We start from the raw sequence: 15,074 nt of genomic DNA on the forward strand, positions 1-15,074 counted from the left end.
AATAGCCATTGTAGCATAACTTATAACTCTAAAAAATGGGAAATAGTCCAAATGCCCCTCAGTAGGAGATTGGTGTTAAAAATACAGTGAACCCCAAGTTTCTCTTCAAAGAATCAGTATGTCAGTATGTTCAGCTCTTATTCTTTGATTCTCCATTTTAAAGTTTAACTGCCTGCATCTCTTCGCCCCCTTGCTTCTAGTTTCGGTAAACAACTTTCCCACTGTCCTAATCAGTAGTTCACATCTGTTCCCCTGGTCACCTGCTTTGACCTGAGTCACCTGCTCCGTCCCGACTCATCCTGAGCCACCTGTTCTGTATCCACCCTTCCCACTAAACTACTCACCCCGGCACTCCAGCTTGTACTCCTGCTCCTTTTTTCAAATAGCCAATCGGAATTAGCTTAGACTATGTGGTCCAACCGTAGCCAATAGGGGAACAACGCAGCAGTAGAGGCTACCTGTGTCAGGAATAAGAACCTCTTCCCTTCCCCTGTCCAGGTGTGCTCTCACCATTGTTCCATCTGCCAGGAGCACCCTTTCTGCAGAAAGTAAAAATTGCCTTGCTGAGGAAATTAAATTTATGTTCGAGTGCTATTTCTTTGTGGCACTGGGGAACAAGCATTTTGCATTTCTAACAGTAGTTAAATAATGTCTGGCACAGGCTTGCTTTTAAACTATGTGCATCTCTCAAAATGAATGAATTAATATCTGTATTTCCCATGGACCTGTGAGGATGCCCATGATGTACTGTTAAGTGAAAAACAAAAAGTTGCACAATGGTAGTGGGAGTTTTGTTGAAGATTATAGTTATATTCTATGTAGATAGGTACAGATACAAATATTAGTATGATACAAAGAAAAAAACTTTGAAAAATATAACTAAACTATAGTGAGAGGCAGAATTTCAACAAGATAAATTTGTACACACAGAGTTGCTGAATAAAGAGAATAAAGACTTAAAGTGTTACTGCATTTAACATATAAAAATACACAAAGACCTCCTCTTTCTATATTATGTATTTTGGTAATGGATTTTTAAATACAGGCATATATGACATAAATACTTGTATCAAGTTTTTTGGTTTTTTTTTTTTTGTCAGATCACAGGGCTTTATTAAGATGGAATCAGCGCTAAGTACATAGAAGCCACTTGCCTAAGCCAACATCCATGAGGTTCACGTGAACTTATGGTTGCACAAATTAGAAACAAAAGGCATATTCAAAGACAGAAGGAAATATCCTGAGGCTCAATAAAAATAAATTTTAATTGTAAAACCGAACATTATAACTAAAATAAGAGGGGCCTGTTAGAGACGGTGCCCTAATTCAAAGAAAGGACTTGAATGGGAGCTGTGAGGCCCTCCTCAGCGGCAGGTCAGGGCCCCGGCAGAAATAGCTCTTTTGAGTCTTTCCCTCTTTTTCCAGGAACAAGAACCCCGGCCGTGAGTGGGGTGGCGGAAGAATTGTGCAGTCCAAGTGGCTCATCTGTCTGGGAGGAAAATCCCAGCTCACCCGTCTTCCCTGGGCCCGCCTGAGGGGAGAGATGGGGAGGCAGGAGCCCAGCAGGGGCTGACCTGTGGTTACCCCAGACCCTGCCTGCCCTCTGCACAGGAGCCTGAGAGGCCCAAGCCCTCCCACAAATTAGTTTTTATTCTTTTTCTCTGGCTTTCGGATGATGTTAGCTCTCCTTTCTCATCCATCCCTTTCCTATCCTTTCTCTTGGGGAAACACAGCACCAGAAGGTCTGGAGACAGAAGACAGGAGTTTTGTCGCAGGCTTCCTCAGTTCCCGGCTCTGCAACCTTGGGTGGGCCCTTTACCTCCCTGAGTGCTGACTTGGGAGTCAGTCTGACCTGGGCTCCTCCCCCATCCCTACCACACCGACCAGATGATCTTGGGCAAGTCACTTCAAAACCTCCCTGAATGCACATTTGATTTGATTTGAATGCAAATCAAAATTGTGAAAATAAAATAAAATTTCAGGACCTCCCCAGTTGATTCTGCCAATGGGAAAAGTTAAGCCCTGGAAATGGGGTCACGTCACAGGACTGCTCTCTGACCATTGCCTCCTGGCTTTTGTGTTGAGAATGTTATACTTTAACCAGGCTCCCCATTCTTTATTCAAACCTGGACTAAATGACACGCTGACGATCTTTACCTCTTTACAAATGAGTGTTAAGCAGCCCCCTTAAAGTGTAGTCAATAGTAGCCAGTCCAATCCTGTATCTCTACGTTAACCTGTGTGTGGAAAAGGTAATTGTGTTGCCTGCTCCTGTGTTTGGCTATATAAACCATCCTCACCTTGCCACACACAGGGAAGCACTGATCACCATTCTCTGGTTTTCCTGTTTCCTGATGACTACCCTCACACTTTGCCCATGAATAAACTTCTTTAACTAGAAAAACAAAAACAAAACAAAACAAAACAGCAACAGCTTGGACTGGTGTCTTATCTGTAACATGGGATAATAGTAGGACTCAGGTCACTGGGTTGATGGGAAGGTAAAATGTGCAAATGTGTGTGAAGCAACCAGATAGCCCTGGGGCGTAATAACTGTTGGATAGTAGTAGCCAGATTTTTATCATCCTTTGTCTTAGTGTGGCATCTAGCTCCATTTAGCCCTGGGGAAGTTGAAGCCTGATGTGGTGTAATCCACTCAAGTTCCCATAAGGAGCAGGCCTGAGACACAGGGAGCTGAGATCTTCTGACCTCCAGACAGAGGCTTTTGTATCAGCAAAGATAATCCCTGTCTGGAATGTGGGCTATTTTCTTTACAGGGCAGATCTGGGTATCACCTCATTCAACTCCTGCCACAGCTAGAAGAGAAGTCACAGGCACTGGGTGTTTTCTGAAGCCAGGACCCCTGGGACGGTGGGCTTTGCATGGCCAACACTTATAGCCATCAGGTATTTTCCCTGGTGTGGCTCAGCTGCCCCTGAGTTGGCGGCTGGGCCTGTGAGTCAGAACTGTCCCATGGCTTCATTCCTTTCCCCACTTGAAGCCACAGCCCCAGACTTCTAGAGGCAGTCCAGGGAGGCCTGTGGTTCCAAAATGAGGTCCTTCTCCCCCGCCCGCGCTCTAATGGAGATGCCCTTTCCCCAGCTCAGAGGGATCAAGGGAGGAGCTAAGGACACACAGTGATGGACCTCAGGCTGACACCCAGTCCACCTCAAGTGAGCCAAGTACAAGACTCTGGGCCCCGGTGGGAGGGCCACAAATCCCTGCCTGGGCCCGAGACCCCTTGCACTCTACCCCCTGCCCCCATTAGCCCTATTGCCCCGGCCCTGTGTTCCTGCCGGGGTCCCACAGGCCGGGGTCCCACAGGCCGGGGTCCCACAGGCTTGGCAGGAGAGCCTATGACTCATGCGGGCCCCACAGCCCCTGAGCTGCTGCAGCCATGAGGAGTCTGGGTCCTGCAGGTGGATACCCTCTGCCCTCAAAGCCACAGCCTGGTCACCACCCTCTTCCCTCCCCTGTCCTTACCCTGGCTGCAGTTCTCTGCTTCCTCTCTTCCTCTTCCTCTTCTCTCTTCTCCGCCTTCTCCTCACTTCATGCTCTCACGCTTTTGGACACTCTGTCTGCCCTTCTCCCACCTGGGGCCTGACCATGACTCACCTGGACCTGGAATCTGGGCTCTAGCAGCTGCCTGTCACGGAGCACACTGGCCTCAATCCGGGCCTGTGGGTGGAGTGGAGGGGAGGGTGTCCCAGCTGATAGCCAAAGCCAAAGCACATGGTGGGGGCAGTGGGGCGCCTCAGCACCAGAGCCTGGGAGCGGCCCTGCAGCCCCACACCCTCCTGCCCGACTCAAGGCCAGGCTCTGCGGAGCCAGAAAAGCCTGTTCGCTTTCCACCTTGGGAAACCAAGCCCAAGGTCTAGGCCACCCAGCTTCTGGAGAGGGGTGGGAGAGTGAAAATCCCCACTTAACAGATGAATGAAATGAGACTCAGAGCTGAAGGGATCTGTCTGGGGATCTGCGTCTGGTTGAGCCCCATGTGCCCCACTCCACACTCCCCACGGACAGGAACCCAAACCCAAGAGACACTACAAAGTCTGTGAGTGAGAAGCACCAGGTTTAATATTAAAATCTTTCCCTTAAAAAAAGTACACAGATAGAAAAACTTAACAGCATACAAAATAGCACTTCTGCTGTATAAATGTGAGTTAACGTGAGTCCTAAAAATATTTGTAAACCTAGGTGATTATATCTTTGGTACCGTATTGAGAGCCCACTCTCCCTCCTTGGACCAACTTTGGGGATCTCAGGGAAGTAAGGTGCCAACCTGCAATGCAGGGCTGGTGCCCTTCCTGCACCCCCTTCCCAACCCTCCCCGTGCTGGGACGTCTTGGCTACAACCCTGACTCCCCTGGCACCTCCAATGCTCACTGGGCTGGGGATAATGAGATGTCACTGCTAGGTCTGGGCAGTGACAAAACCATACCCCCACGGAGTGCTGCCTCAGGGATGGGGCAGCTGGTGGTTGAGGAGGAAACCTCCAAAGCGCCCACCTCTCACATCCTTCTTGGAGCACCCATCTGAAGCTTCTTGTCCTTTACAAGACATAACTGACGCAGACCTCGGCGCGGGTGCTGGAGTGGTGGGCTGCAGGAGGTGATCTCATTTGCCCTCTGTCTCTTTTGCCCGGGATACCCTCAGAGGTCATCGGGGGTAGTGAAAGAGGTCCCGTGGTCTTCCCATGTCCCTGGGGCAGCTGCTGGGGGCTTTCCAAGACACCGGCTGTCACTCTTAAGTCAAGGCCTGGACAGCTGCGTTCTTGAGACTTGCTGGAGGCCTGGGGAAGGGGCATGGTTCCTGTGTCCCCAGAGTGTGATGTGTGATCTGGAATCTCCCAGGAGCCCAGCTGACCCCCCAGGATGGAAGTTTAGGGTATATGACCTTGCTTCATCTGGACAAATGTGCAACCACCTGGAATATTCTAGAATGTTAGTGCTGGCAAGGCACTTGGAGTTAATAAGTCCGACTTGTTCATTTTTTCAGGGGGAAAACTGAGGCCCAGAGAGGGTGAGGGATTCCTCCAAAGTCTCATAGCAGATCCAGTGCAGAGCCAGGGCCATATATTGGAACACACATGTGGCCACTCCACACTGGCACATTTACATTCTCATCACAGATGCGGGGCCCGTCTGGCCTTCCAGACTCTGGTGGATGGATTAAGACTGAGGGTGATAAAGAAAAAGCTCCAGGACTGATGGGCCTGAAGGACAAGGACACGGGCACTTGCTATGGCCACATGTGCTCCAAGTGCCCTGGGCAGGGGCTGCAGGCTAGGGGTGTCCTGTACTTGGCTCAGCCTCCAGCATTAATTAGGCTGCCTAATGGCCCCAGACCAGCTTGGGCCAGGGAAAGCAGGGACTGGCATCATAGGGAGGAGACTGGCTTTCTTCTGGATGAGGCAACACTGCCCAAGGCTAGGCCCCAGCTCAGGCAGCAGCCAGGGATGCTAGGGTCCCTTCCCTAGCTCCTGGGTGGATAAAAGTGCGAGGAGAGAGCTATGATTCCTTGAGGGGTAGCTGGCTGAACAGAAAAAAGTTAATTTACCACCTCAATAACCCCAAGAATCTTTCCAGGGAGGGATTCGACCTCCCTACCTATCAGCCAGGGAGAGAATCCTAGATTCTGGGCATCAAGCCCAACTTTACCATCTTACATATGGGAAAACGGAGTCCCCTGGGCGGAACCCTGGCTCAGAGTCAGTTAGCCTCCCTGGAGGCACAGGGCTGGTCGTGGCCCCTGCAGTTTTCTTGCCTCCTAAGCCAGCCCCAGGGTTTGGGGCACAACACGTCAGGAGCAGAAAGCTTCCAGAAGGGGACAGCTGATAAGGGCAGCCTGGCTGACAGGAGGCCCGGCCAGGCCAGGAGGTGCTGGGTGCTGGCAGAGGGGAAGCTTTGGGCAGGGCAGGGTGGGGGCCAGCCCCCTACAGGAAGCTGTCCTCTGCTTCCGCTCGAGGCGCGGGGCACCCTGAATCCGGCAGCTGTTCCAGCTCTGGCTCTGGTTCCACCTGGCGCTCAAGCTGGGGCTCTGGCTCTGGTTCCTCCTGGGGCTCCAGAGGGCTGTCACAGGAGATGGTCGAGGAGGTGTTGACTTCATTCAGGGTGGAGCTAGAGGAAGGAGGCAGTGAGTGACAGGCTAGGAAGGAGCCCAGGAGGATTACAGCAGCAGTCACGAAGAGCCTTCGGTGTGTCTGCCCCTGCACCATGGGCTTCACACACTCTGGCTCATTTAACTCTTGTGAAAACTACGCAAGGCCTGCACCATGAGGAAAGTGTGGCTCAGAGAGGTTATGTCACTGCCCCACTTCACACAGCAGGGAAGTGCAGGAGCTGGAACTTCGGAGCAGGGTTGGCTGGCTCCAAAGCTCCTTTCTCATCCACCAGCATCTGCCTCCTCTGCACCCCTAAAGGTGTATGCTATCTCATTTAATCCTTGCAATGACCGCCTGATAGAAGTACTTTTACTGTTCATATTTTATAGAAGAGGACACCGGCCGAGTGCGGTGGCTCACGCCTGTAATCCCAGCACTTTGGGAGGCCGAGGCGGGCAGATCACCTGAGGTCAGGGGTTCGAGACCAGCCTCAACACGGAGAAACCCCGTCTCTACTAAAAATACAAAATTAGCTGGGTGTGGTGCTGCATGCCTGTAATTCTAGCTACTCGAGAGGCTGAGGCAGGAGAACTGCTTGAACCGGGGGGCGGAGGTTGCGGTGAGCCGAGATCGCACCACTGCACTCCAGCCTGGGCAAGAAGAGTGCAACTCCATCTCAAAAAAAAAAAAAAAAAAGAAGAGGACACCAATGTTTACACAGTGAAGCAGCTTGTCTGAGGGCACAAAACAAGGCAAGCATTCACACCTCAAGCTATGGGAGAGCTGCACTTCACTCCTCTGCGTTCACACCTCAAGCTGTGGGAGAGCTGCACTTCACTCCTCTGCGCCATCCACTGGAACTCTTGGATGGTTCGTCTCTTCAACAGTTAGAGCAATGAGGGCCTTTGGGAGCCTTCTAAGGCCTGTGTGCACTCCTGGCACATATGGAGAAACTGAGGCTCTCAGAGGAAAAGCCTTCCCAGGTCTCATAGCGGCTAGTGGCAGAGTTGGGACAGTACCCCAGCCTGGGGCTCCAGCCACTTCACCTTGGGCTGGATCTTGCTTTGGAGGTGGGCATGGCCTCATGAGGAGCCCTTCTCTCCAGTTAAGGGGAGATCCTGTGTGGACATCAAGTCCCCGCAACAGCAGGGTCCTCCTAGAAAGCCCCCGCTGAGCTGTAACTTCACCACTTCCCAAGGTAAAAGAAAACCACAATCTCCTTCCCAATCTGAATTCTGTCCTGAATTCCTGTAGGCGCCTCTGACTCCTGCAACCCTGGAGGCTCTCTCCAGCCCCAGGGCATGGTGCTGAAGAACAGAACATAGGCCTCTGGCTGGCCATGAGTAACAACTGGGGTGCTGGGGATGCTAAGTAGGTTTGCTTCTTCTCCTTGGGGCTAGGACAGGACCTAGAGATGAGAGAGTATAGATAACCTCTGGGGGCTCCCTTAAAGGAAATAGCTACCTTGCAACTAATTCCCAGCCCATACTTTTGTTTTTACTAACCTGCCCTTTCCACCTCAGGGCATCAAAGTTCAAATGAGTTCCATTCTCTCTTTTATTTGTTGTTAGGGATAAGTATTTACCCTAGGTAACTTACCTCTGAGGCAAGCCTGACAGCACGCATGCAGGCGCCCGCGCGCGCGCACACACACACACACACACACACACACACACACACACACACACGATATCCTTGGCCCCAGGCCACAGTGGTTACCTGGCTAGGCTGGGGGAACCCTCCAGTGGGCCTTCGTCAGCAACCTCGGGTTTGGGGTCAGGCAGGGGGATGATATAGTCGTTGTCACCCTCATTGGGCTGCACGGCAGTGTAGAGGACGGAGCTGCTGTCCAGGGGAGATCGGAGGCCATGGAACCCGGGCAAGCGGGCCTGGGACCGAAGGATGGCTGGGTGGTCACTCCTCAGAAACTCCTCATCCACCTGCTGGTACTTCTGCTCCCAGGGCAGGGAGAACCAAAGAAACAGGGATGGTCAGGCCACAGTTGCCTTCAGGGATCTTCTAACCTGGCCCATCCCCCTTTGTATAAATAAGCTCCCCGCTGCTCAGAGGGGAAAGGGATTTGCCCAAGCCACACGGCTGAGCTGACCTCCCATCTCACATAGAATCTTACAAGGCGTGGTGAGCTCAGGACCACCCAGGGAGGGGCAGTTATCAGAACCGCACCCAGGACTCTAACTCTTCCCCGACTTCAGAGCAGACAGGCACAGGCTCTCATGCTGCCTCAGCCTCCTTCCGCAGGGCCTCAGTTTCCTTGGCTGTGAAGTGGTGATGACCTTACTCCATCTCCCAGGTCCCTGGGACCATCCCCGGGGCGCAGTGGGGGTGAGAAATGGACCCAAGGAAGGAGCTGCCTCTGTGTCAAAGGCGGTGTGTATTTCCTCCTCACTCGGAGCCCTGTTGTTGGACCGGGCAGGGTTTCAGGGCTCTGCTGGCTCTTTGGGCCTTGGAGAGACGATCCTATGACAGGATCCAAGTGGTCAGGTGGTTCATGATCATGTAACCTGGGGTTATTCACACTTCTGAAGGAGCCCCATGGTTCGGTATGGATGCAAAGGCCCGAGGGAGGCAGCAGGACAGACAGGGCTCTAGGCCCCCTCCCTGCATCTAATCGATCAGCTTCCATGTAGCTCTGTGCTGCTAAAATAAACTCATAGCGCCAGCCCATCCCCTCCTAGAACCAGCAGGGAAACTGAGGCCCAGAGAGGACAAAGGGTGGTCCCCTAAATGCCAGCCCATCACACAGAGCCTTGTACTTGGTGTCTGACTTCTACACCAGAGCTCTCTGTGTTCCACCCCTACCCTGCCTCAACATACCTTTTTGTAACCTTCGCCCAACAGTCTCTCGAGAAGCAGCACCAGCTGGGAGAAAGGGGGCCGAATCTCAAACTTCTCTTCCCAGCACTTCTGCATGATCTCATAGCTGGGGACGAGGAGAAGGGTCAGGGTCTCTGGCCCAGGGTTCAGGGGACAAGGCTGGGCTGGGGGAGTGGGAGGCTGCTGCCTCTCAGAACAAGGTGAGCCATGGAAAGGAGCTGGGGGGAAGTGGTGGCTGGGTGTATCCAGAGGTCCTGCCTCTGGATATTCCCTTGGGAGGCCCTCTCAGAGCCCCCATTCCACATGGTTCCACAGGTTGACTATGCCTGGGTGAGCACAGGACCCAAACTTGGCCAATCGTTTTCAGTCCTGCAGCTTCTGCGGTCGGTTCTTGATGGCATGTGACCCCACCCGAGCCCTTGAAGGTCAGCTCTGGGACTTTTGCTGACACTATGCAGCAAGCAGTAGGACATGAGGCTGGCACTGCTGGTAGCCATTTGAGCAATGCTGGCCTGAAAATGAGGCCACACAGAGCAAAGCAGAGCTCAGGGCTAGAACAAGAGGTTCCTGATGCCATCCTTTGCACGGCTGGATCCAGTTACACCAAGGCTTTCTAGATCTCTGAGCTAACAAATCTCTCATCTTTGGTTTAAGCCAGTAGAGTTGGATATCTATTGTTTGCAGTACAAAATCCTCCCAAATGCATGAAGCTCCACTCACATCTCGTCGGAGGCGTGGGCAGGCTGGGCCATGCGGTAACCCCGTTTGATGGCATTGTAGAACTGCTCATTCATGGGCAGCTCTGGGTAAGGGGTGCCACCTGTTGGGGAGCATAGACAAGAGACACACAGGCTCAGGGCTGGAAAAGTGGCAGGGCACCCTCTTCTACAGGACAAGGAGAGCCATGCTGGCCCTGGTATGGGGGAGGGGGCAGTGGCCCTGGCATTTGGAACTGTGGGCTCCTTCATGGGCTCTGGACAGAGACCGCAACCCTCCCCAGGATAGACAGCCAGAATGTGAGAGCCAAGCAGGCTTTCTGATGTCACTGTCCAAACCTGTCAATACTCACACAGGGAGCTAAAGAGACCCAGAGAGGGCAAAGAATTTGCTAACATCACACAGCAGGGAGAAGGTAGCAGAGCTGGGACCTGAACCAGGATCCCTGTATCAGGGCTTGTCCCATAGCCCCACCAGGCCAGAGGCGTGATTGCTGGAGGTAGACCCCAGGCCAGGATGCTGAGGCCTGGAGGAAGAAGCAAGCGTACCCAAAGTGAAGATCTCCCAGAGCAGGATCCCGAAGGACCACACGTCGCTCAGGGTGGTGTAGAGGCTGTTGAAGATGCTCTCTGGAGCCATCCACTTCAAAGGCAAAAAGGTCTGTAGGGAGGTCAGGATAGGTGCTGAGTGCAGGGAAGGACCTCAGCCCCACTCTGCACCTGGGACAGGAGAAGGGTACCTGGCAGTTCCCACCCACAATCACTTCTCCCTCCCATTCCCTGTGAGGGCCCTGGTCACAGTTCCCATGTCCATCCCAGTGCTGGCCAGAGGACCAGAAGCTGTTTCTTTTCTCACTAGCTGGGGACAAGGCAGCCCCTGTCCCTGGGGAAAATCTCCAGGGTCTGAGTAGTGAAGTGGGGGAGCCAGGGACTTGTCAAGGCACCCCCCAAGCTCTCATCCTGGCTACATTTGATCTCTGGGCCTAGCATCCCTCCATCTGGGGTTTGCTGAAAAGTGGGGAGATGAGAGACAGGCAGAAGGATCATGTTTTAACCAGACCAATCCCAGCTACTGCGTGTGACCTGCTCATCTTTCTTGCCTTGTCACCTGGGCTCCTTCCTCTGCCCACCACTGCCGGAACAACACATTCGGCCTGTTCCCCCTTCCCCCACCCTGGACCCATTACAGCCAGCCCTCCCCACTGCTATACTTGCTCCATGCTCTCCTGGGCGGCTCCCCTTCCTGTCCCTGCACACATAGCTGGGCAGGCACAGCCCACCACCGCTGTCAGAGCAGGCCACGAGGAGCCCCACACAGATATCCCATGAGCTGCAGCCACACTAGTCAGGAGGGAAACTGTTCCTGTGGTCACAGACACATGGTGACAGCCCCACAAGGGCCAGGGAAGGTACTCACACTGCCTTTGGAGATGTAATTCGAATCCCGCATGATGTCTCGAGCCAGGCCAAAGTCACAGATCTTGACCAGCTTGCCCTCGCAGATGAGCACGTTCCTGGCCGCCAGGTCTCGGTGGACGCACTGGGTTTGGGGAGAGGGGAGCTGAGGCCTTGGGGGCAATTGTGGGGAAAGAACCTCCATGTCAAGGGCTTTGGGAAAATGCAACACTGCCCACATGCGAGAGGCCATCCTGGTGTGCGGGTGCTCTTGGAGGATGCTGGCTGACTGGCTGACCCACTTCCCCATAGCCCCTACTGTGCTCTACCACAACCACACGTACGTTCTTGGAGGCCAGGAACTCCATGCCATTGGCCACCTGGTAGCTGAAGCCCACAAGGTCCATGTAGCTTAGCACCGGAGACTCATTGATTAAAGTTGCCCGACAGGTCCTCTCAGGGGCTAGAGGAGAAGCAGAGGGTCACCTGCTATCTTATGTCTCCTTTTGGCCCACAGGACCCCTGCCCTTTGGCTCCTGAATGTCCAAGACAGGTGGCTACTCATTGCCTAGGTCCCCCCTAAAAGGAGAATGATTTCTTAATATCGAACTCAAAGTTCTCCTGCTTTATCAGTGCCCTCACTGGCCAGAAACATTTTTGGCATTAGCTCTTGGGCCACTTTTGCCCAGCCCTTGCCTGCCTGCCTCTCAGGGACACTAGACCAGCCTGGGGCCGAAGCTGAGTAGATCACTTTCCCTAGCACCACAAAAGGCCAGGTCCTCCCACATCCCTGCTCTCTCCCTCCCTGTGGGTTCTTTTTTTTTTTTTTTTTTTTTTTTTTTTTGAGACGGAGTCTCGCTCTGTAGCCCAGGCTGGAGTGCAGTGGCCGGATCTCAGCTCACTGCAAGCTCCGCCTCCCGGGTTCACGCCATTCTCCGGCCTCAGCCTCCCGAGTAGCTGGGACTACACAGGCGCTGCCACCTCGCCCGGCTATTTTTTGTATTTCTTAGTAGAGACGGGGTTTCACCGTGTTAGCCAGGATGGTCTCAATCTCCTGACCTCGTGATCCGCCCATCTCGGCCTCCCAAAGTGCTGGGATTACAGGCTTGAGCCACCGCGCCCGGCCCTCCCTGTGGGTTCTATGCATGTTTCTGGACCCACAAACAGTGGTCCACTACAGAGCAGTTTTTGCCAGGTGGCTAGCCTCAATTTCCACATCTATGAAATGGGCACGAGACTCCCTTCTTCCCAGGGTTTTTGGCAAGGCTGGGCATGTGAAGAGCATCAGCCTGCGTGGGTGTGGGGTACTGTGTCCACCCACCAGAGGGAACGTAGTTATCGTAGGGGGCCGTGTAGTTGGAGGACTCGATGTCGGCATATTTGACATCTCCTTTCATGTCCAGCATGGGCACGTAGTCCACCGACTCGTCCTTGCTCATGTCCATGTAGCCACCGTCGCTCTCCCCAGTCAGGGACACATGGCTGGGGGTAAAGGAGCATCACAGAAGAGCCTGGAGGCTTTGCCTTCCCCTCCCCTCCTGCCCCTTGCCACTCATGAATTTCTTCTCTCACACACTCACTCATCCTTCAGGCTATCCCAATAGGAATGCCCATGGATCGACCCTTTTCAACCAACCTGCTGGGCCAAGCTGGGCACTGAGGCTGCCAAAATGACAGTTAGAACCCACAGAGCTCACACCCAGAGGCGATGACAGCACCCCAAGGCAAAGGTCACAAGATGGGTGTGTACAGAGGCGCCTTCCTGTGGCCTCCCCAGGGCCACCTGGCCATAGGAGTGCCTGGCTGCAACCCAGTGTGGGCAGCCAGGAGTCACCCCGATACCTATGCCTGTAGCATCAGCTCCCCAAAGGGCTGTGGGGCTCTACACACATGTCTCTACGGGCAGGAAAAAGATGGGAAGGAAATTGATCAAAACATTGGAGAGGGCAGGAGTGAGTTTTACGGTCTTTCACGCTTTTCTGAAGCTACTCTTGTCTTTGTTTTTGTAATCAGCAAAAGAACTAAGAAATGTTCTTTTTGGAAAAGATGAAGAAAGGAGTTGAGCTCCCTAAGGGGCAGTGTGGAGGCTGGTGTGTAGAGGCTGTAGACAGGAACACAGTCTGGAGCACCGCTGCGCAAACTGGGAGCTTGGCTCTCGTCTCACCACAGCCTCTGTCCCTTCCTCCATCACTGCGTGCCCGGGACTGAAGGGCAAACACCCACGACACAGGGATGGCATGTCACATGTGTAGAGGGCTTAGCAGCACAGGGCCTGGCATCACTGTTATTCCCTCATCTGGGGTGGGCCACCTTGTAGAACAGCCCTAGCTCCAGGAGTGATTCTGTTCCCTGCCCTGTCACAGCCTCAGCTTCTCCTCCCGGACAAAGGGAGGGGAAGGAGCGGTGCTCCTCAGGTATCCCAAAGATTCAGTCCCTGGCCTCCCTCCTGGTACCTGGGCAGGGGGAGCCCAACGGGCAGCGCATTGCTGTAGAGCTCCGCGCTGGGCGGGCGGCGCTTGTCGGAATGGTGCTGCAGGAAGGTGTGCTTGTTGCGGTGCAGGTAGTCCACCAGGTCTCCGTAGCGGCAGTACTCAGTGATGATATAGATGGGTCCTGCGGAGGGACAGGCTCAGGGACAGTCCCTACGGAGGCCTCGGGCGTCTCCTCAAGGCCACGAGGCTAATCAGGGGCTGGATGTGGGAGAGACACTTTGGCATGACGGCTAGGAGGCTTCAGTGCCTTGCAAATCTGGGTTCTTTTCCTGCCTCTGTGGCAGAGAGCAAGGTACTGAGTCTCCCTGAGCCTTACCTTCCCCAGCTGTTAAGTGGGGTAATTAAACCCACCACAAAGCGCTGCCATGAGGATTAATGAGATGATGTCTTTATTGGCTGGGCACGTGGCAAGTCCACAGTGTTGGCTCTTATTGATATGTTTTCAAACTAAAGCTTACTTTGGAGCCCAGTATAGAAAGCAGATAAAGGCCACTGTTTACAATAATCACTTCAGTAGTTAAATTCAACTACAATGCGTTTACTTAAAGTCAGTCAGTGAGAACTTGAAGATATCTACGCGAACAAAAATTTTGAAATGAGTGATCATTGCGGACGTGAATAAGTCTATGTACCCAACATACTTCTGTATTTTGTTTTGGTTGCATAATGCTGAGGAAAATCCCAGATCTCACAATAAGCAGCTGCAAATGGTGATAACATTTTTTTTTTCAGCCTAACTGGCAATCAGAGCTTCAAATAAACACAGTTGGCCACAGAGACTTTCTTCTATGATCAAATAAAGGTAGCCCCCAATTAGCAAGCTGGTGGTCTCCAATGGTGGGCGTATAACGCATCTTAATGTCATGTGAGCTGTTATTTATTGGTTTTCAAAATGTGTTGTAAAAATAAAAGCATCAGCCAACACCATGGTCTGGAAGCTGCTAGGACTGGTGACCCGACTAATCGTTCAGCTGAGAAGGTGTTGTGACGTTGTGAGTTTCTAAACCCCACCGCCCTCTGGGACCGTGCAGTGGGGGCGCTGGAGTGGGGGGGCACGGACCCTCCAGCAGGAGTGTGCTGCTGAGTGAGGCCTGAGGAGGCGGTAGGCGGGGCCTGGCCTTGGTGGTGGGCACTTTCCCTGAGTCCTCTGGGGCAGTGGGTTCGGTACCTCCTTTGGTGCAGGCCCCCAACAGGTTGACCACGTTCAGGTGGGGCCCAAGGTGACTCATGATCTTCAGCTCCGACATGAGGGCTTGCTTCTCACTGCTGCGGGCTGTGGCTGAGGAAAATGGGGCCCCCAGGGCAGGCCCAGTTATGGAGGCTCCACGGAGGCCCCACCACAGGAGCCTATTCTGACTCTTCTGCCCCGCCCTGTGCTGCAAGACTCATGCAGCCTGGCGAGGGGTGAGCACCCACACTGTGAGGAGGGGAAGAGGCCAGGGTAGGGGGAGGCAGGCCAAGGAGGCCAGGGTGGGGAACCCTCTTTCCCAAACCAGACTCGGGAGCAGCGCCTGCTGCAGTGTGACGGCCCCT

At 53.5% G+C, this 15,074-nt stretch overlaps 2 protein-coding genes across 5 annotated transcripts in view; both read right to left on the minus strand.

Moving 5' to 3' along the window:
- Positions 1-3,587, minus strand: part of CSF1R (colony stimulating factor 1 receptor) — a 59,848-nt gene extending 56,261 nt beyond the window's left edge. The window contains exon 1 of the mRNA XM_025387591.1: positions 3,484-3,587. The gene's annotated coding sequence lies outside the window, so the exon portion shown is untranslated. The remainder of the gene's footprint in view (positions 1-3,483) is intronic.
- Positions 3,588-4,055: 468 nt separating this feature from the next.
- The window catches only part of PDGFRB (platelet derived growth factor receptor beta), a 42,297-nt gene continuing 31,278 nt past the window's right edge, over positions 4,056-15,074 (minus strand). For all 4 annotated transcript variants that reach the window (XM_025387939.1, XM_025387941.1, XM_025387942.1 and 1 more), the window contains 10 exons: positions 14,710-14,820; positions 13,503-13,662; positions 12,371-12,531; positions 11,394-11,512; positions 11,072-11,194; positions 10,204-10,315; positions 9,659-9,758; positions 8,939-9,044; positions 7,823-8,055; positions 4,056-6,119 (listed from right to left, as the gene is read on the minus strand). In XM_025387939.1, the coding sequence (XP_025243724.1) occupies positions 5,936-6,119; positions 7,823-8,055; positions 8,939-9,044; positions 9,659-9,758; positions 10,204-10,315; positions 11,072-11,194; positions 11,394-11,512; positions 12,371-12,531; positions 13,503-13,662; positions 14,710-14,820 (1,409 nt within the window). In that variant the 3' untranslated portion in view covers positions 4,056-5,935. The remainder of the gene's footprint in view (positions 6,120-7,822; positions 8,056-8,938; positions 9,045-9,658; positions 9,759-10,203; positions 10,316-11,071; positions 11,195-11,393; positions 11,513-12,370; positions 12,532-13,502; positions 13,663-14,709; positions 14,821-15,074) is intronic.

The sequence above is a fragment of the Theropithecus gelada genome, chromosome 6 (genome assembly GCF_003255815.1).
Source record: "Theropithecus gelada isolate Dixy chromosome 6, Tgel_1.0, whole genome shotgun sequence".
Classification (NCBI taxonomy): Eukaryota; Metazoa; Chordata; class Mammalia; order Primates; family Cercopithecidae; genus Theropithecus; species Theropithecus gelada.